Source organism: Manacus vitellinus, unplaced genomic scaffold (assembly GCF_001715985.3).
Source record: "Manacus vitellinus isolate BGI_N305 unplaced genomic scaffold, ASM171598v3 scaffold_3_pilon, whole genome shotgun sequence".
NCBI classification, from domain to species: domain Eukaryota; kingdom Metazoa; phylum Chordata; class Aves; order Passeriformes; family Pipridae; genus Manacus; species Manacus vitellinus.
The window spans coordinates 7,879,076-7,901,156 of NW_021940535.1; the positions used below are offsets into that span (position 1 = coordinate 7,879,076).

At 40.0% G+C, this 22,081-nt stretch overlaps 1 protein-coding gene across 1 annotated transcript in view; it reads left to right on the forward strand.

Moving 5' to 3' along the window:
* ELMO1 (engulfment and cell motility 1) overlaps positions 1–22,081 on the forward strand; it is a 314,729-nt gene that overhangs the window by 31,937 nt on the left and 260,711 nt on the right. The window contains exon 3 of the mRNA XM_018075779.2: positions 19,772–19,921. Coding sequence (XP_017931268.1) covers positions 19,844–19,921 — 78 coding nt within the window. The 5' untranslated portion in view covers positions 19,772–19,843. The remainder of the gene's footprint in view (positions 1–19,771; positions 19,922–22,081) is intronic.

The following is a 22,081-nucleotide window of genomic DNA, read 5'->3' on the forward strand; positions in this document are numbered from 1 at the left end:
TATCTATTTTTTTAAACAACAAGTTTAAATATTCACCTTAGTAGTGACAAGAGTGAATACCAGCTGAGAAAGGTAGTTCTTGATTTGTATTTAGATACTGGGGGTAGTAAACTTCAGGGTTAAATGCCTTTAGAATACACCTGTTACAAAAGGTAACAGTTGATTTGAAAAGGGCCTTTAGGAAAACTTAATAATTTTGAAGGTTGCTGCAGATACATTTATTATTTGGTTAAGCCTCAAAAAAACTCAGGAAGGTCCAGGTAACTGGGAGGGCATGCCTTAATACTTTGTAATGCAGTGTGCCTATTATGAAGGGACATGTGCCATATTTGGGCTCTTTCCTATTGCATGGTTTGTATTCTGAGGTCACTCTTAAATCACTGAGCTTCTTGAGTGGTTCAGCTGTGCTACATGCATGGGATGTTTAATTACTCTGTGAAATGCAGTTTTATTTTGGAAGTGGTGTGTTTCTTCTTAGACCCCTGCCTGATCTGCTAGTCTTATTGCTAAGGGTAATATCAAAGTTGTTTTGCCCTATGCTTCCATATGGAATATAAGGGAACTAATATGAACTATATTTGCTTCCTAGAGGAGAGAATGGAGCTGAGTAAGCTTAGTGAATAAAAGTTCAAATAAAATCACAGTGACTTAAATGCGAATGTCCTTTTTGATTAAAAACTTACTCATTTCAGTCTAAAATCATCTCTACTTTGAAGTGAGGTTTCTTTTTATGATGTAACAGGGAAGTGTTATTCCATCTGATGATGTTATTTTACTGTTAGACTTTTCTTTGCAAATGAAAGGAAGAAAACCTTTTTTCTTTATATGAAAAGCCAGTTACTGTGTTATTGGGAAAAGGCTTTAATGACCCTAACTTACCTAATGAGGGCATTATCAAAAGAGCCCTCTGTTCACAGATTTATAGGGTGGTATTTCTTAGTCTGAATTGTCTTTGAAACTGCCATTTAATCTTAAATTCTTTGTAGTGAAGTAGTTGTTGAGTGGAGTTTTTGGTTGGGTTTGTGTTTTGTTTGTTTGTTTGTTTTTCTTTCAGGACAATATGAAAATATTTCAGTTAGTTTTACTTGTGTTTTGACCACGGGAGACTTTTTTTTCCAAAGTCCCTGTAAACAGTTTAGCTAATGATGTAGTTTGGGTGCTAATGTGAAGTTACTGGTTTGGATTTATCAGTAACCTTTAAAAGTAAGTGTATGAATAAAAAAAGTTTCCGCCAAAAGTCCCAGTTCTTAAATGCTGAAGTTGCAGGGGTTTTCTTTAAATTATAGAGAGGTTGGGTAGGGCTGGGACTGAATTTGTTTTATTTTCAGATTGTGGTATGTTAGTTTTATTTTAATGGCAGAGTCTGGAAGAGGCCAATTAATTGCTGTTGTGGTGTTAAGGCATGTCAGAGTTTGAAGAATTACGGAGTTTGTGTTGTGCTGGATTGGAGTGATGAAGTACAGATAACAGGCCACAGCTGGGGCCACAAATTAGGCCTCTCAATTTGATGCTGAAAGTATTGCATTAGAGTTGCTCTTCCAGGATTACCATGTGGAAAGTCTGATGAATAAAACCAGATCTGAAATAGGGAAGCTAGAAATGCATGCTGCTGCTGAATAAAAACCAAAACACCAACCTCTTGGGGCTTCATTCACGTAAAATGAGGGGGACCATTTTACTAAAGCAAGAGCAGTGCTCAGGAGCTCACTGGTCTTCAAGAACTTCCACTGTTTTTTGATTCTTAGTGGTTCTTTAAAGAACTAGGGTTCTCAGTGATTCCTTCCTGTTACAGCCAGCATCCATTAGGGGAGGATGAGAGTTGTCATCCTCCCATGGTCTCACAGCACCTATCTATTGTTACGTGGACTCCATCAAGAGTTGGGAGCATGAGGTTTATCAAGAGGTGTTTCTGGAAGGTGCATAAGCTTTAATCCAACCGAAGTACTGTGCAAAGGCCTTCCTATACAGGAAGGATCCACTGAGGAGGTAGAGCACCAGCTTCTGAATGCTTGTGGGCATGGGAAACTTCAACATATGGGTATTGTCCTTGCGTTCTGTGTAGCTACCCTCTTGCTGTGGGAATGTTAATGCTCCAGGTATTTCCAGGCACCGGATAGGAGTAATGTAGTAATAGATCAGATCTGAATTACAACAATAATTCTGAGCAGTGATAGTTTTATTAGCAGAAATGTTCAAAACAACCCCAAATGTACAGATCTGTCCTGTGCTTAGGATGACTAGCAGACATGCCCATAATCAGTTCACAGATGGTCCAAGAGCAAGAGTATGAACTGCGGTGGACTGGCTGAAGCTGTCACAGCTGTTTCATGGTTGTGAGTCCTATAAGGTTGTCTGGGGCATTAAGTTCTTATAAAACCAAGGGATAGCTCTGGCCAACCAAGAGCTGCATGCAAACTTTGATTATCCCTGCATAGGGCTGGAACCAAGAAGATGCCAAGTAATAAAAGACTGTGCAAAGTTTCCTCCTCCCCTTCCTCAAATGTTGCTATTCAATGAGTGTAGCTCTATCCTGACCCGCAACATCCCGTTCATTGTTTTTGTGCTAGGAGTTTCCTGAATGCTCCATGGAAAATGTGACACACTTTGTAATGTAGAACAAATATCTTCTGGAGTGGGACTCAACCGAAAGGATAAACTCTGCATTGTGACTTTAATCCAGATTTGCATTCCAGTGAAGAACTCAGGTGGGGAAAATGTCTGTAACATAAGATATTGAGATGTAAAGCCACACAGTTGCCTTGGATATGAGGGTTTATTTATGCACAACTCAGAATCGATAAGTCTCTGGCCTTTTCAAAGGATTCTTCCTTTTTTCTTGCTGATACTTTAATATTTTTCCAATGCATGTGGCATTTTAGTGGATTGACAGATGACCAACTGATGTTTTATGTACAGTAGCAGAGGCTATGTTAATTTGGGATGTAGTACTTTACTGTTTCCATCAGCCTACTTTTCTGACTTTCAAACTGGAATTCCCATCTAGTCCTTCAAATCTATAAATGCACCTTTTTGAGAGGAAGTAAGATAGATGGCAATTCTAACATTTGGTGTATAAGGCTTTTGTGATGAATTGTTTTCTTCTAGCTACTCTGTTCATACTTACTTTCAAAATCTTGAAAAGCAACAACATTAATAAATCAAAGTGGGCAAAGATCAAGCATGTGGTTTTATTTTAATAAGGGATAAAGCTGAAACCTCACTGAGTGTACATTGTTCAACACTTGTTCTCTGAGGCTTATGAATCAGTCCCTTCATTAGTGATCTGTAAGCATTTCCTTTTGTGGTTACAGGGTATTTTCATTAGAAAATCCAATGCAAGATAATACTCGGTGCATTATTTTTGGTGCTTATGCTCATGTGCAAAGTTAATGTTTAAAAAAAGAAAAAAAGAAAAAGCAAGACTTTTATGACCATGTGAAGTTTTGACTTCACAGAGCGAGTTTGCTTGCTTGATTTATGTCTGTCAGCATGAAGAGGATTTTGAAAGAAGGCCTAGTAAGCCTGCAAGCTTGAAAAAAAGGTATAATTTGCATGGTTATGTCTTGTGTGTCTGGGACAAGTTTTCCCAAAGGCTGCAGGGAAAAATGTGCTTTGGGGACTATTTGCTCTGTTTGTGTTGAGGAGGACAGCAAGAAATGTGTCTCTCCTAGCTTTTAATCATTGCTGGTATTTGGGACAGTGTACCCTGAAGAGGGTAAGGTCAGAATCTGGTGGAAGAAGGGGAGTCATAAATAAAAGAATTAAAAACTTTGAGACCCGTCCTCTCATCCCCCTTGCTGCCATACCTACGCAGCCGCATCACTCTTTTTATCGTAATTGTTGAAAGAGGCTGCTAAATGAAGAAACCAGCTTTCCTTTTGAACTTTTAACCTTCATGAAAGCTATAGTAATTGGCTTCTACAGAGCATAGGTTGTTTCGGTCTGACATTTAAAAAAAAAATACAGGAAGAATGAAATATCAATGTGCATTTCTGAAATTCCCAAATTGGCAGTGAAGGTCTTGCATCCCTGTGCTTTAAAAACCTTGAAAGTGCAGAGAGAGATTGGTGAGGGTTGAAATGTCTCTGTTGCATCTCAGCTGGGATGTACTTTGGCTGAGATGAAAGTTCAGCAGTTGGTACAAAATCTCTGCCTGGGGAAAAAATGGTTGGTGTGTGTGTGTGAATGTAATCTCTTTGAGGGAGTGGAAGAAGGCTTGAAGATTGGGTCATGTACAGGGAAATAAAACACTGTCAGAAAATAAAAGGAGAAAAAAAAAGCCAAAGGTGAGAGAGATGGATTGTCCTGCTAGGCTAAAGGCGAGTTTTAGGCTTAGATTCCTTCTATGAATGCATGTCCTGTTTAACAAAAAATAAAGAAATGTTTCCCTGCTTCATCCCTATTAAAGTAGAACATGGTAAAACTCTTGACAGTTGCTATTCTTTCTAAAGTTGACCATGTGAAAATTTTATGTACTAAAACAAGGAAAGCACATTAAGGTCTAATCCTTGCTTACTCTAGTGGGTCTTAAAGCTGTCATCACTTTAAAGTCATACAAAAGCAAAAATAGTGTCTTAAATACAAATACTTTTTGTCCTCAGTGACTTTTAATGCACACATTATAAGTCAATGATTAAAAAATATAAAAGCAGATCCAGATCAAATCATGCTTTAGGTGACATTTAATCTAAAAGTGCTTGAAAACACCTTTCATGGGTATCATTGCTAGCTTTATCATCTATATAGAAATGTAATACATTCTTGAAAACTTGAAAACAAAAATTTAGAGGGCCACAGTCTGCCAGCACAGACCTGTGGCCCCTTCCTTCTCACAGCCTAGTAGCTGTGCTGCATCACATGTGGCTGCTCAAAAGGAAAACATGCTCAACAAGACTTTTACTTCTCAGCTGCTGGAGGAAACTGCCAGCTTTTGGCACGGTTGAGTTTCTCTTAACAGAAGGCAGCAATACATATTGTAAGTAACTTGTCTGGTGGCATGCAAAGCTACCTTGCTGCCTTCTTCCTTTTAAGATATGATTCTTCTTTCTTAAATAAGGTTGGTTAATGAACCAGGAGAAATAGTAATGGATTTAAGAAAGGAACTGTTAAAAAGTGGCACCTCCTCAATTTATGGGGAATAGTTGAGTTTGATCTTGTTAGAGATGAAACTGTTCTTGAGAAAATTGTAATCCTTCCTAGCTATGGGATCTTTCATCTTGCTGTTGCATTTTGCATCTTTAAAGCAAGAGGAAAGCATTTTCTGTCATGTACCTGTCTCTTTTAACATCTATACTTCCACTTCAGCAATTAAATGACTAAAAGCAAGGGCAGGAGAGAAGGAAGCCAGCAACCTTGCATTAATTTCACTCTGTAAAACTACAGAGATTATTTGAGGCCGGAAAGAGGTAGCTGTGACAGGACAGGGGGCTCTTCCTGTCATGTGTGTGCTGAAATTAGGGCAGTTGCCAGGAATGGCTGAACCAATGAGCCAGATGACAGACTATTTCTAAGCTAAGAACAGCTTAAATTTTCAGGACTCTACAACGAAAGCACACAGTTTTTTGCAAAGTCACACGTATCAAACAATGAAAGCCTGAGTAAAAGGGAGAACATGGTAAAGAGATGAGCAGTAGTTGCTTGCTGGGCTGCTTCTGAATATTTGCATTTTGATTGGCTCCACGGACATTTGTGCGTCCCTACAGCATGTTCTGTGTGCTCTTTCAGTCTTAAATGAGTATAATGGTGATGCCTTTATTTTGCCTGGGAAATTAATTTCCCTTGCTGATTTGTTTTAAAGTATGTAGTCCACCTAGAAGTGTATTTATCATTTTGTGTTGGTAACGAATCTTTTAATTTGGCAGACTAAGAGAATTATTATATTTACTGGGCAATAAATATAGGCAATAAAGTCTTTGCTCCTTTCTGTCCCATCCCAGAGTGCATATCTGGGATCCTTGTGAGAAGCCCTGTCTGATGCATAGCCGCTCTGAAATGCTCAAAAAGAGAATGGACTGTTTCCAACAGACTCTGAAGCTGCATCTTCCACTTCTGCCTCTCTGTTTTTTAATGGGAGGTGTTGTATTGAAACTAAGGATGGTAGCAGGAAATGGGTAAACCAGTCTCTACTTTCAGGGTCTTGAGGGCTGGGAAGAGTAAAATGCAGGAAGATCCAGGTGAGTAATCTGTCCAAGGACATGAATAAATAAGGCAGCTTCCCATTCTGGATAATCTGTGAGCCTGATTTAGATACAACCCCCTGTAGCCTCTAAATGCCTCTCAACTTCTAGGAAGAAATGTGGTGCTCCATTTTATAGTTGGTTGTTAGAGGCACAGAGGACCAAAGGGCAAGTACGTGGCCACACACAAAGCCTTTGAATGAAAGAAAATTAAACACAAGTGTTCTTGGTTCCAAGTTTAACATCTTTGTCTTTGAAGCAGCTTCTCTGTTCGTTTTTTGAAGCAAACTCTCTGCTCATTTAAACAGTGTGATTACTACGTGTGGTAGAGAGTTCTCTTTAATCAGTGCTGTGGGGAACAAACTTGGCAGATATAAGGTCTATTTGCAGGTGAATTTTTTCAGTTTATTTTTTCTGTGGTCCGTGTCTTATACTAGCTGCTAGTAGTGTCATTTCTCAATGACACCGAGGTCAAATAAGAATCTCGAGCTTTTGTGTCCTGAAGTTTGTTTTGCAAATACTAGAATACATTTTTCTGTCTTATTTAAATTGGGAGCATTAGATTTTGTCCTGGGCACTGATGTAGCATGTTTACCTATTGGCAGTGCTGCTTCAGAATTTACTTCAAGTGAGTTAATGTACTATTTTTTAGGTTTTTATCCCAGTCCTAGTCAAAATTGTTGGCATAGTGGGTGAGAGCAACAAGGTAAGATGTTTGGGTGAAATACATCTAATTCTTTACACTCCAAGAAGAGAGCTTGTGAAGGTGGTGTGACTTGTGGGAATCTGCTCCAGAGTTTGGAGAATGGCACAGGTGAAAAGAAAACTTAAAAAAATCTTCAAAACCACTTTTTCCTTCATTCCTCATGTACACTGTTCTCTTAAGTTTTGCATGCACAGATCAAGAAGAACCAGTTGGCAACTGCATATTGTGAAGAACGTGTTTTTGTGAGCCCTACATATATCCTCCAAGCAAAGTAGAAGGAAGTTGCATCCAGCTCTGACAGAACAGCCAAACCCTCTGTTAGGTGTAAGGGACTGTAACTGAAATGGGACTCAAGTCTTGGTCTTCAGAGATGTGCAGTCCACTTACTTGTTACAAGGCAGGTTGTCTGGCAGCTTTGGAAATGGGATGTCTCTTTCCTGATCATACTCCTTTCTCCAGATTAAAACCTTCTGGTGGGCTGTGTCTGTGGTTCTGTGAATGCAGCTCAAGGACTGCATCAGTGAGAAAAAATGAAGTATTCTTTCAGTAGCGATGCACACTGCGGCTTTTTGGAAATGCTTTTACTTTCAGTGTACAACCTGTGAATATTGCTTAATATAGCGTAAAATGAGAGTGGATAAGCTCTGTGTTTGCTGTTGTCACCATGCTGCCAAACCTGTAAAGCTATCTTTCAGTAGAGTAGAAGCGTTTAACTGACGGGCAAAAAGAGGACTCCATTGTGTTTTAAAGCAATTAATACCTAAATCGCACTCACTGATTGAACATTAGAGAGCTAATGATCTTGCCACAGAGATATGTGTTTGGCTTTGTTTTACTATTGCCATTTTCACACAAAGGACTTTTCAGCCAGGTGTTAGCCCTCTAGGAAGTTCAAAATGGTCAGCTTCAGTTGACAGCTTTATTTGGAAACAGTTCTGACATGTCAAACTGAACTAGACAGTTAACTGAACAGTGATTTGCCACCCCTCACCCCCAAGTGCAATGGGAAAATTTAATTTGGGAACACTGAAGTCTGAAAGGAAAAAGGATAAACAGTGGTTTCTCTCACAGGGGACTTGGTGAAGGGGTGTTACTTTGTATTTCTGAAGATACCAATTCTGGCAATCATCAGAGCACTGGAAATGTATTTGGATTTTATCCAAATGCTTTAATCTTTTAATGTCTGTTACAATTATAAAGGAGCTCATTGAGTTAATGAGACATACCATAAAGAACGTAGTAATTACATACTTTTACATCATTCTTCCCCATGGCATTGAATCTCAGCTGTGTGCCAGGAACTTTGCACAGGTGAAGTAAATCCTTTTTTTTTTTTTGTCTCTGGACATACTTACATAATGGTTTAAGATGAGCAGGTTATATTCCTGTTTTCATCTTTGGCCTTACACATTCCTTGTTGTGATCCTGATACTTGGGTGAGTGAGTGGTGAACGCATTCAAGGGGCTAATCTGTCTGAAAATGTGTCTTTGTTTTTGTTTTGTGGGTTAGTTTTTGGACCCTTCATCTGTCTGAACTAGCCAGCTGGACAAGTGCCAGTGCTGCACTGGGGAGAGGGAGGCAAAGCCGTGACATTGGGAAGCAGACACCAGATCTGCTGTGGAACTGGACTTTGCCATTCAGAAAGTTTTTTGGAGCAGAAAGATTTTATTTTACCAGAAAATGTAAGGATGGTGGCCCAGGATGATGTATATGTATTACAATATTTTCAACATAAAGCAGTTACAAGGATCCATTTTTTTTTTTTTTGCTATATAATAAGTTAGAGGTATGCATTTTATTATGCAGCAAAGGCATAGTGTCCTTCTCCCTGCTCTGTAGTTATCATTTGTAAGTTTTTAGCAGGTAAAATACTTGGCAGTAACTCCTGTGTGGCATCCAAAGGGTATTAAATATTTGAGGCACTCTATTTGTTTTTAGGATAATAGAGTAAAGCATCACACAACAAGTGCTGGTTCATTTTGAATGGATGTTTTGATAGAAGTTGATTGAGTTGCAGCAGCAGTCGGTGACAATTGATGTTCTGGCTCCTGGGAAGAAAACTGCCACGAGTTGTCTTGCAGAATAATGTGGCTGGCACAATTCAGTCCTCAGTGCTTGTTGCTTGTCTGGATGCATGTATTGTGGGGAGGTTAAGCTCTCAGTTCGTTTATTAGCCAATTTGGAAACAGTGAGTGTTTTGCTCATTCTTGGCATAACTGTGCATGTTCCCAGCGAGGCTGGAGCAGGAGCTTCAACCAGAGCATGGCGATGGGGAAACACAGCTGTGCCATCATCAGCTTTTGACAGTGAGTATTAGCTCCAGTCATCTGAGGAGTCTTAGAACACCTTTGAAATGATAGTTGCTTATGAGATACTTGGAGAAACAGATCATATGTACTACAACGGTGACTTTTTAATTGATAATGACTTCTTACCTTAGCCATGAAGTAAATATATTTACTAAACTACGTAGTATTTTTCATGAGTCAAGTTTCTTGTTAAAGTATTTCCACTTTTTTTCTGATAATAAGAACAGTAGACAATCATAACACCTTTCTTTAGCTTTAGCTGCAGTTAACTGCTCTCCTCTCCCCCCAGTTTTTTTTTTAATAGCTTAGCATAATAGCATAAATTAGATTCAGTATGGGTTTCAGTTCACATGTGGGTTGTAATTTCTGAGTGAACACATTGCCTGTGCTGCTGTCCCTGCTAAAAGGGAGAGACAGTAAGCTTTTCAACTGTTGTCCGCTGCTTAAACTGCATGACTCCCTAGAGCTTATGACTCAAACCAATAAAGGATTATGTTTACATCACTCTTTCCTCTTTCCCTGGGCCATGCAGATTTTAATGTTGAACAAAGTGTGCAGTAAAATTATGGGGTGACCACAAATTGTACCCAGTGCTTGAATGTCATGTATTAGACTGGAACACAAAAGCAATTTATAGTAGTTTTCCTATAGAAAAGAAGTAAAGTTTCTTATTGATCTTTAAAATTTTAGTTCAAATTATGGAAGACTAGAGTGTTTTTTGAATGAGTGCTCTTGGATGCCAGCTGAGAAGAGTTCTAGAGATTGTTCCTAAGTTGTAACCAACGACTGGTTTTAATATGCTTAGAGAATCTTATTTTGGCATAGAAGGCAACCTGCTACAAAGCAGCTCTTTTTGCTCATTGTGTGCACAGGTAACTACAGAAAGGCACAATATTTAAACACAGATGGGTAGGCTAGGACTTCAAGAGTGCTTAGGGGCATGATATCAGTGCTCTCAGAGAATCACAGAATGGTTGAGGCTGGAAGGGGCTACTGGAAGTCATCTTGTCCAACCCGCCTGCTCAAGCGGGGTCATCTGCTACTCATGGTTTTGCAATAGAGAGATGAGTAAGGGATAGTCTCATGTTAAACTACCCAGATCTCCTGTTACCAAGTGTCACATTTAACACAGTTTACCAAGCTTTATGCAGGACGAATCTCTCCTGGAAAAGGGCTGGGTGAGCAGTTGGCACTGCTAATACCTTGTAGTCAGGTTTCTTCCAAGAGGTTTCTTGCATCCCTCCAAAATACCATCCATGTTCTGGTTGTGTGAACCTGAACTTACCTTGTACTTGGATTCTTCAGTATCTTTTTGCTTGTATTTTGCCTTACAGTGATTTTATGGTTAGTCTGGCTGTATAATTGAAATGACTGCTCAGGTATGCAAGTTCCTCTTGATCTAGGATTACAAACAATGGCCCCAAGGTGTGTGTCAGTATTGAAAGGGAGGGTGATGCCTCATTGGGATGTCCCCAGAACAGTGGTTCCAGGCTTGCAGGTACACAGACTGAGCAGTACTGTGCAAAGCGGGGTGGCATCAGTGCTAAGGATGGGCATATGCACAATAGTTGTTTGGGGATGTGACTGTGTCTATGTTTGTTTCCTTAATATCTCTGTATTCCTGTTTCCAAACTGAGTTTAATGATGTCTGTTATAATGCTGGCTTAGTCTCAACAATTGATATTGTTTGGAGATACAATCTCTTTAATGCAGAATAGCTCAAATTATTCCACAAATCTTAGTTATAGACAAGGTCTCTAATATTAATTGTGCCATGCTTTTTTTTTTTTTTTGTTGGCCATTACTGCTTTTCCATTTGCTGTCTTGTTTTGCTGAATTTCCTCCAGAGAGCCACCACTGTGAAGTCCACAAGTGTTAAGGGCAAATTATTCTTTACGAATATGAGAGTGTAAGCTGGCAGAGAGTTAGGAGTCTGCAGGAGTGGATTCAGAGACTGTATAGTGCTGAGAAGTCAGGAGAACGTGGGGTATTTTGACTGTTAGCTGTTTTGATGCACTGATTGCAGTAAGTATAAGAGAAACAGGGCTGGTAGGAACACCTCTGTAGATGGAACTGCTTTCTGCTGCAAGATTTCTGACAGGTGGTTTCTTTCCTTCTCTTGTTTTTTGTCATCTTTCATAGTGTTATAGAATGTTCTGAGTTGGAGGGGACCCACAAGGACCATTGAGTCCAACTCCTGGCTCAGCACAGGACACCCCAAGAGTCACACCATGTGCCTGAAAGCATTGCCCAAACACTTCTTGAACTCAGACAGGCTTGGTGCTGACCACTTCCCTGGGAAGCCTGTTCCAGGGCGCAGAACCTTTTCCCAATCTCCAACATAAAAACCTCTCCTGACTCAGCTTCATGCTGTGCCCTCAGGCCCTGTCACTGGTCCCCAGAAGGAAGAGATCACTACCTGCCCTCCTCTTCCCTTTGTGAGGAAGCTGCTGACTATGATAATGAGGTCTCCCCTCAGCCTCCTCCAGGCTCAACAAGCCAAGTGACCTCAGCTGCTCCTCATATGAATTCCCCTCTAGACCCTTAACCATCTTCGTGGCCCCCTTTGGATGCTTTCTAGGAGCTTTATCATCCTTCTTAAATTATGACAGCCAAAACTGCTCATCTTTGAAGAGCAGTATCAGTACCTGACAAAAGGCTGGTGTCTTCAAAATTTTTGTGCCCTCCTCAGGTTTGTAAGTGATATCCACCCTTTCTTTTACTGTTTCTCTTACTTATAATGAACATTAGCCTCTGCTTATTTACTGTGGAATAGCAATATGGCTCTTTTCCATGGGGTTTTTCTATGCAGAATGGTTACTTTAGAAAATAATTCTGTTTGTTTCAACCTTCGACATCCTGTCTAAGCCATCAGTTCACTTGTTATTTCCTCTAGCGCTCACCGTCTCTGTTGCCTTTTCTTCCTCCATTTGATGACTAACTTCCTGGCAGTACCATTAGCTCCTCTGTAAGTAAGCACTGATAGGTAAAAAATTCTCTTTGTTTTTTATACTGCTGCTTCATCTTCCTTCCAGCAGGAAGTTTAGGGCTTTTTCTAACTTTGAGCTTATCTTCTTGTGTCTGTTATCCTTTGGGATATAGCTGGTCATCATTTTCTTGATTCAGCCTCTGCTGAAGCAAGGTAGTAAAGTGTTACCATCTTGACTCAAGATGCTCTTTTGTGTGTCCCTTCTAGCCCACTGACTTATACAAATGCCAGGAAAGTACAAAGTACCATAGCCAGATCATGCCAGTAGTAAAAAAGAGGACTGTGAGTTTTTGTTATTTCTTTACAATCCTTAATTGAATTTTATTCAAAATTCAAGCACTTTTGATGAACTTTCTCTGTTTCTTTTCAGCTATTTTCAACTACCCTGTAATAAACCTATTCCGTTTCCAGTTACATTTGACTCCTTTGGAGTGTGCTTAGCTTAAACATTAAAAAGCACCACCCCTTTCCCTTCATCCCCCAAAAAATTGTCTCCAGCCTTTTGAGCAGTAATATTTTGCATTGCTTTATTTTGTTGTTTCACTGTGTCAATTTCCTTCTTTCATTCTTTCTGCTCTCCAACTTCTATGCTGAAATCTTTAATTCTTTCCTTACAACTCTTAAGAAGAGCAGCACTACTGGCTGAAATTGAGGCTTCATCTCTTCCCCATTACTTCACTCCTACCTGTCAGGTTGTGTGAGGCTACCTTTAGAGGTAGGAAAAGAAAATTTTATTCAGCTGGATTTTAAGGGATATTTTTTGATGCTTGCTTCAGTTTAGAAACATTTGGAGTACAACCCAGTGATGAGAAACATCAAATGAAGCAGCAAGCCCTGATAAACTGTGAAAAGTTTAAGTAGATTCTAATGTTGGTATTCAGAGTAGCATTTAATTTTGTTTCTATACTTGATACCTACCATGGTCTTCAGATTTCATATGCTAGGTAGGTACTCAGCATCTTTGAAAAATCATGCACTTTTTTGTGAAGCCTTAGCTCTTTTGCTTCTGGGCTTTTGGTGTGGGGGTTGTGTTGGTGCATTTTGGTTTTGTGTTGGGTGTTTTGTGAGTTAGTTTATTATAACAAAAACAGCAGCAACAACAACAACAATAATAATTTCTTTTAGCTGGAATTGTCTTTTGAATACTTGAGTTTGATAATTTCCTTATCTGTAGTTCAAAGACCTCACATATAAAGGTCTTTAGTGAACATAGCATCTTTCTGTATGGTATATGAGTGTTAATTAAATTCCCACAGAGGTTCAAATAAAAACTTGAATAATGAAAACTAAGTTTTCAGTCCTCTTCTGAATTATAGACATGTAACTAAAAGTTCCTTAGTAAAAGGAGAATGATCTTCCTAGAAGCAGGGGAGTACAAGTTAAAGTACCTGGATTTTTCTGGTATGCTTCAATATGTGCTTTAGAAGCAAGACCAGACAGTCTGCTTGCTTATATTCTCAGTACATGCAGTCCATTGTGTTTTCTTCCACCTTTTCTTTTGGAGCACCCGTTAAAGGCTTTTTTGCTCTCTAGTTTTGAAGAGTACTTTTTTTGAGAGTGGGCTCGCCTGTCAATGACAGTACAGCCTTAATCACATAAAATGCTTCCTAAGAAGAGGAACAAGATGACTGCGGGAAAGAGAAAATGCTTAGAATGAAATTGTGAAGAAAGGTTATGGGTATATGGGAGTGAGATAGGTGACAACCACATGATTATTAGCTCTGCTTCCAGAACAGCTTTACCAGTGGCAAAAACTGTTCTGTTCTGTACATTTTACTACCATATTCCTAAAATCTCCTCCAATATTTGGTTTCCAGGTATTTTGGAGAGGAAAAGTGTTGTATTTAAACTTGAAGGATTCAAAGTTCATTTTTTAATAATATTAAATGGTGCTTTCCTGAGCTAATGATGCATTATTGATCAGCAGGTTGAGGGTTCAACATCAAAAAAATAATCCTGTTGGGAAGCTGATGGACCACTCTGAACAATGGAAGTCTGTTGAGTAAAGTCATGTTTTCCTGCAGTGTTGGTGGCTGCTGCAGAGGGGGTAGCAGCCCCCTGGGTTGCCTGCTCTCTGAGATCACTGCATTTTTTCCATCTCTTACTAGAGCACAGCTCATAGCTCCTGTACAGCTTTATCTTCCATTTGTGTCAGAGCATCTGTAGATTTTATTGACGTGGGTCTGCTGGGCCTTTGACTTCTGTCTAGTTGAGGGGTGAATAGCGCTGAACGGGCAACAAAAGGGAAAAAGGCAGCATGAAAGCCTTTTTATGTACACAAAGTGTACATCCAACCCCCTGGCTTCTGTGCCCTGTTTTTATTTCTTGCAGAGATGGTAGAGCATGTTTACATCTCCTTAGACTCAGCTGTTCAGTCATGCAGTTTAACTCCAAAAATAACTCTCTTGGGGGATATTAATCCAGCAGTGGATTATCTTTCTAAAATCGTTAATCAGACTTGGTCCCCGAGGGACCTTCCAGCTGAACTTGCCACTTAGTTTCTGTTTGCTGGGGCCGCGGGAGCTGAGGGGAGGAAGCTGATGAGGTTTGACAAGAAGTGGTTACTTACGTAAGGTGCTGAGCGGAGGGACCCGTGCCTCTCCTCCTGCTGTGGGACCCTGCATGCCCAGCTGAGGGCTCAGCTCCCTGCCAGCACCTGCTGTGCCCTGCTTTGTCCTGTCACCATTATTGCCCTCACTTCCCTTCGCCTTGAGGAAACGCTGTGGAAAAATCTGCCTGTGAGGGGGGCAGGGCGAGGTGGGGGGGGAAATCTGTGCCAGCTCCAGGTGATTCCTATGTATGCTGCCTTTTGTCCAGGAAGGAGAAACACGTGCTTTGTTTTATTAAATTCTCAAGTGCGCTTGGTGTTCCTTCGGTTGCTTTTTGATCATTAATTTTCTTACTCAAGCTGCTCATGAAATGACCTGGCCTGCTCTTTGAATATTACATCTCTTCTGTAAAAGAAGAAATAAGCTGTTTTAGGCTTCTGTTTTCATATATTTGTAGAGCTGCAAGTCACATATCTCCTGTGAGCTTTGCATTTTTCTCCTGTCTGAAGAGTAAGAATAGAGTTTATTTCTTAAGAGACGTGCTCTGATAGCTTTAAATTATTTAAAGTACTTTGAGATCTTTGTATGGAAAGTGCCAAGGAAATTGCAAAACAAGTTTAAAGAAAAAAACAGAAAAAGGAAGATTTCCACTGAGAACTAATTTCATACACGAATAAAATCCTGTTTTCCCCATGCAATGCATAGGTAGAAAAGGAAAATTCTATATATTTTGTGCTGAATGAATCCCTCAGAGCCAGGCAGGTAAATTGAGAGCTTGCATGTCTGTGCTGATACATTTTTACATTAAATCTAATATACTTTGATCTCCAGCTTCACTGTTTGTTACTCTGACTTAGTAGACCACCGCAAACACTTCATAGCATAGTTGAAATGCATATATATAGTATATGTGGTAATAACAATAAATCACCAAATTTGCACTTTAATAGGCTGATCTGTCATAGTTCTGCAATACCACATGATGGAAGAAAGTGGTAGACATGTTTTGATTGTGGGTTTTTTTTCCCTCAAATTATAAAATAGTGTGCTTTTGAGCATGTAAGTTGTTTAAACACCCTCCTGGTTACAGCTCCTTGCATGCATTAGGGAAAACAATGGGAATTTGCCTTCCTTTTTCTCAGACCCTTTCCTCCCCTTCATACACTTGTGCCTGCGTATGCATCCTCTTGCCTTCAAATTCTGCCTTGAAAATAAATATTTTAAAAATGAGTTGCAAAGTTGCTCTTACATGTCAGTGCTTCTCAGTTCCCACTGGGAGAGAAAAAGGAATTGCACTTGAGAAAACTCCATAACTAGACCCTTTAGTGACATCCCTATCCTTTTTACTGCTTGCCTGCTGCTGGCATAACGAAAAGCTATTGAAATCAGTTCTAGTTCTTCATTCTTGTAATGAAAATTGCTTACTAAATTGGAAGCATATCACACCAGGGTGTGTGCCTTCCTTATTTTAGTGGGCAGTGTCTAGCACACTGTGTACCACTGGCATAAATAGTGGGTAATTTTGAATTGTCAGCACCTGCATGAATAGTAGGTAATTTTGAATTGCAGAATTTTCTTTGCAATAATAATTTTGTGATGACAGCTAAACATCTATTTTGGCCTTAAAAAACCCAAAAAGAATATTTGCTTCTGGCATTGCTACATAGGTAGAAGGAAACTAAATTATCTTTTGGATCCTACATTGGATTCATAAGATTATGAACTAAGACAGAAAAAGTCAGCTCATTTGACTAAGATGTCCACAGAGAAACAGAAAGAAAGTAATGATTTTATCTGCTTTTCAGCATTCAGACCACATTGTTATCTTTGAGTTGGTTTTCTGGTGGAAAAAGTGGAAGTACACCCATTTGTATTAGTTAAAGATCTGTCACTTAGCTCTGTGTTTTATGACTGTATAAGCATACATGTAGTAATAATTATAATTATGTAGGAGATCTGTGCTAGCCTACGTTAAAACTAGTCACACTGAAATTGTCTTCTGCATGCTGTGGCAGACTTCTCTTGTGCCTTGCTTTGGAATGTACATGCTTATTTTCCATAGCTGAATTTGACTAACTTACCATCAACCTACCTTGACTCTTCTTTCTTAAACCTTTCCTCCTACATAACTTGTTAAGATTGCCCACAATTCACTAAAGTAAAATGAGGGTTAATGCCCTCATTTGTATGGGAAAATGGAAGTTTTCTGCAAATTTATTGCTGTGTAATGTTGTTTTGGTTTTGTATTTATGGCCAGTGATCATGAATCAGTGTTTTTTTTCCAGCATTTATTGTGAGCTTTGGAGTTAGTGAACCTCCAAGGGAAGGCATTGGGTTGCAAGATAACTTTTCTTTGTCTCTTGCAGTGAGAGATGACAGTGCTTCAGACTGATTCCCTGTCTTCCTAGTCAAAAGAAACTCTTTGCCCATGCACTAGGTGGATTCTCTGTTTTTTATAGGTCTTCCTTCTATCTCGTTAGGTTATGTGGCCTACAGATGATTTTTTTCATTAAAACTGTAGAAGAAACATGATGGGGGGAAATAAAACTTGTTGAAAATAAGGGCTTACTCATCTGAAGCTATCCTCAGTCAAGTTTGTCTGGCAGGAGCTGCTGCTGCCCTTTTGTGTTGTGACCAGTAAACTCAGGCCCTGGCAGAGGCTTCCAGCATCCTTGCTGCCAGGGATGGAGTGCCAAGCCAAGGAATGCAGGGAGAAACCTGTTGGTCAGGCATTAAGTCAGACAGCTGCAGGTGGTTTAATACCGAAATGACAGCAGACTGAGACTACCAAGGATTGCACTGCTGAGGAGGTGGGAAACAGCATCACTGTGAGTTTGGGAGCAGAAGATGCCAAAGTCTGTTTCAATTGACTGTCAAGGTGGATTAACAGCCCATTGCTGCCAACAAATCTCTCTTTTCCTCCCTTCTTCCATGTTGTACCACCTCTGGGAAGCTGTTAGACTTGAACATGGTAAAAACCAGATGACCAAAAATACTTTTTTCTGGTGGTTGGCTGAGGCAGTGTTTTGTGCAGCGAGGGGACTACTGGTGGGATCTGGAAATGGTGGGTGCGTGATTTGTCAGGGGAGAAATGGTGAGAGCTTTGCATCATCTAAGGCTCTACAGTGTAAAAGACAGCCAAAAGTAAGTGTCTGTCTCTTCTTAATGACCAGCAAGCCAGCTGCATGCTTTAATTGTGTTTATTCCTGGTTCCTGAAACATCTACCAAATGTAGACAATATCACAGTGTTTCTTAATCACATTGTTTAGTCTTTCAAGGCACTTCCTGCAATCCAGTCTTATTTATAGACCATCCATTGTCTTATTTACTGCCTTGTGCTTTGCTTTGTGGTGATGTGCGATCCTGTCAGCGTCAGAACTGCCATTGTTGGAAATAAATTGCTGGAGTGTTAAAGTTCACAAATTGCTTTTATAGTATGTGCTAAGAACCCTATGTAGAATGTAGCAGGGCTTGCAGACTCAGACGACCGAGTCTTTTCAGAGCAGACCAGAGGCATGCAAGAAAAAAGGAAATGCAGAGCCGTATATGTGAAGGCTGGATGAACTCCAACTTCGAAAAGTAGTATGAGACAAAGGTACAACATTTCTTCATAAAGGGATGATTTCATGATTTTGTTCAGGCTGATGTTCAGACAGAAGTTCATGCTTCTGCACTTGAATAAAGGTTGTTACACTGGGTTAGTTGAAGCAGCAACTGAAGGTGGTCAGAGCCTTTTCTTACCTGTACCTGTTTGTGGCTTTTGGATGTCTGGAATACTCAGCCAGCTCCTCTCCTTGCCTTAGCTTTTTCAAAGGGTCTATGTGCAAGCATGTGTCCGTGCTTTCACCACTTCCTTCTCTTTTTCTGCTAAGAGGAAGCGGGGCTGCGCCTCTGGGGATTTCTGCAGATTCTGCTGTTTTGTCATATGTGATGGCACTTTGCTGGGTCTCAGCAGAGTATGCGGGAAGCACCACGGTTGGCATGGAGGGCTACGCAAAGCAAGCAGGAACCTCCCTGTCTGCAGCAGGGTGCATGGGTTGCTGTGTCTGAGAATTGCAGAGCTTTGCTACTAGAGAGAGTGTCCTGCTACCACTGAGCTGGGAGAGGGGTGCAGGTTTGTTTGCAAGCCCAGCGAGGTGCTACACCCTCTTGAAAGACATTCGCTGTTGTTGTTGTGAGGTTACAAACTTTGATGAGTCAAAGGAGACAGAACTCGGTGAATCAAAAGAGACAGAACTTAAATTCTGCAAAACCTGAGGATTTAGTTCTTCCCCTTTCCTCTCCTTCCCCCAGATTCACAGCCTGCACAATTTGACATGAGATCCTGTAGATACTTATATTATTGCAGAATTATGACGTCTTATGTAGCTGATTATATCACTGTGAATGCATACTATATCCTTGTGTATTCACGTGTCTGAGATGTACCACAGAGAAATATTTATATATGGGTATCTCTGGATCCGTTAGGTGAGGATGTGTCTGTGTATATATATGTGGAAACTGCTGTGTGTTCTGCCTTCTTCCTGACATACTGGTTGCTATAGTGCAGTGATCTATTTGTGAACACCCAGAAGATCATTGCTATAGTTAAAAGAAACAGTGTTTCCTGGCCATAACTTCCTGGGCAATCTCTTTGCCTGGAGCACCAGCGTTAACTGATTTGGTCACATTCCCTGGGACTCCAGGAGTGACACTGTAACAGGAGCTTCCTCTAGTTTGTCACTTTTCCCCACCAGCATATTAAATAATATTTAAAAATAGTTTTTCTATTTAAATCTAATGCATGCCTATTATTCACCGTACATTTCAGTGCTTCAGCCATCTTTCTAACAGACTGTCGAGCTGTGCAGTGTGTCGTGGCATTGTGTCCTGTGTTTGCTTCTCTAATATCTGCCATTCTTCCACTCTTGCACATACATACACACATACATTTTCATTCACCTGCCCAGCCAGGGGTAATGTAGGAGACTGAAGTTGCAGCACTGGAGTTCTGTCTGAACTGCCGTATTCTTCTTTTTTTTTTTTTCCTCCCTGCAGGTGTGAATGAGAGAGACTCTCTGCAGTATTTAGTGTCCAGTTGTACTGGCTCCGGTGAACAGCAGCGTCGCGATGCCCCCTCCTGCTGATATAGTGAAGGTGGCGATCGAGTGGCCAGGTGCCTACCCCAAGTTAATGGAAATAGATCAAGTAAGTGCCTGTGTACGTGTGTTCAGCTGCCCCCGTGCATAAATAAGCTCGTCTCTGCATGTTTATGTCTCTGCTTTTCTGTTTCCTTCCATGCACAAGTATTTTTTCTGTGAGTGCATGTGGGGTGGAAGGCATTTTTTGTAAGGGATGTAACCCTCTTCCTCTTACTACTTAATGGTTTTGATGTGTTTAGCTGGTTTCTTAATTTACTTTTTCTTTTAGAACAGCTGCTTAAATAAGGCATTTTCTGCTTGCGTGACCCACTTAACACTTTTGTGCCTTAGTTTGTTCAACTGTAAAATTGTGGTAATGTTGTTACCTCTGGGTGGAAAGTCTTCAAATTTCTAGTCAGTGCTTTGCATTTGGAGTAGAATCATACTGAATGGCTGCAGCAAGTGCAGATTTTGGAACTTCAGTAGTAGTGCACAGTGAGCAGGAGAATCTTTGCTGTTCCATACAGAAATCTGAGGGGTTATTCTATTTAGCTGATTAGTTCTAATGCAATGGTCCCATAGACTGATTATATTCAGTGTACAGAAGTTAACAAATTCAAAATTTTGAATTAAAAACTCTTTTTAGGAAATTAGATGTGGGGGGGAAACAAACCAAGTCAAGTTATACAAGTGCTGTGTTTTATATTCTGGACTTGGCTGAGATTTTTTTGTGGCAAGTGTATTAAAAGGAACCTCTTTAATATTTAACAGCTTACCGATAACATTTTGAAACCCTACAGCGTTACCTGTTTAGAATTATTATTACTTCTGTAAATATTATTCTGAGTTAAAAAAAGCATTTCATAATGTGTTTTAGGCCCTAGTGTGTCTGGGGACTTAGTCTATTATAAAGTTCTATTGGAGAGGAGAGCATTTGAATTCACACTGAAAATGCTTTACTGTAATGGGTTCATAATTTCTTCATGCAGTGCAATCAGTTTCACTTATAGTTAACTATTTTGTGGCACATGCCTGGGAAATTCCTGTGTGAAATTTGGAGAATCATGGAACTAGAGGAGAGCTGGAATAACAGCAGTCCAATTTTTAGCAGTCTGAAAGCCCCATTAGAGGAAAAGGGAGTTGCCAAGTGAAATCAAACTTTGTAGTTTGATTTTTTGACCTGCCAAGGTTTTCCATTTTCATTTGCTGAAATTTTTCAGTAGGCAAGGTAGAAATCTTTTGCCTTCTGGAGTGAGGAATGTTTTGCTTTTTCCTTCTTATATAGCAAATGGTAGACACTGCACACTGTGTTCAGGAAAAGAGGCATGTTAGTCATGATGAACCAAGTACAGTGGGAACAAAACTGAACAAATATTATGCAGTCTCCTTCCAAACAGCAGCAAAATAATACCAAAGTGATTGGTTTTAATTTACAAAATAGCTTAAAGGAACTCTCATAAAACCCTCGTACCTTATCTGAAATATTAGCTTACTTTCCTGAAACCTTCATTTTACTTTTATTATGTAAGACTTAGAGGAGACAAGAAAGATCAGTACTGATGTATATTGGGTAGAACTGTTCAACACAACCTGCAAGTTGTCTGCAAGCCACTTTATGGGGAGGAGGAGGAAGAGTGAGAGCAAGTTTGAAAGGCAGAAGACTAACAGCAGCCTTCTCCTGATGCAAAGGGAAATGAAGGAATGAAGTTTGAGGGTGACATCCCTCACCTTTCTGACATGGAATGATGGGAAAGAAACATGCCTTCCTACTGCCCACACACACAAACACATTTACCTTTTCAAGGTTAGGAACAATGTGGGAATGAACCCTGAAAACATATAGGGTGATACATGCTTCTAAGCACACAGCTCTGCTTTTGATTCACTTAATGCTAACTTTTCCCCAATCTGTTTCCCTTAAAACATCTATTCAGTTGAAGAACTGTAGTGGAGGAGATGATTCATACCTCAGATGGCTAGCTGTCAGAGATGATAAAGGGGAAGAGAGAAAAGGAAGGCAGAAAAGAGAAATGACTTACCCATTGACCAGACACTGCAGCCAGTGCCTGTCTCCCAGGTGGGATCTGCTTATTTAGCCACCACTTAACATATATTCAGAAAATTCTAAAAGCTTTACCATACCAGTTTCCTCCCTCTCTGATCCCTTACCAAGAAGAAAAACAATATTTAAAAGAACAGCACTATATTATAATTTCTAAAGGAACAA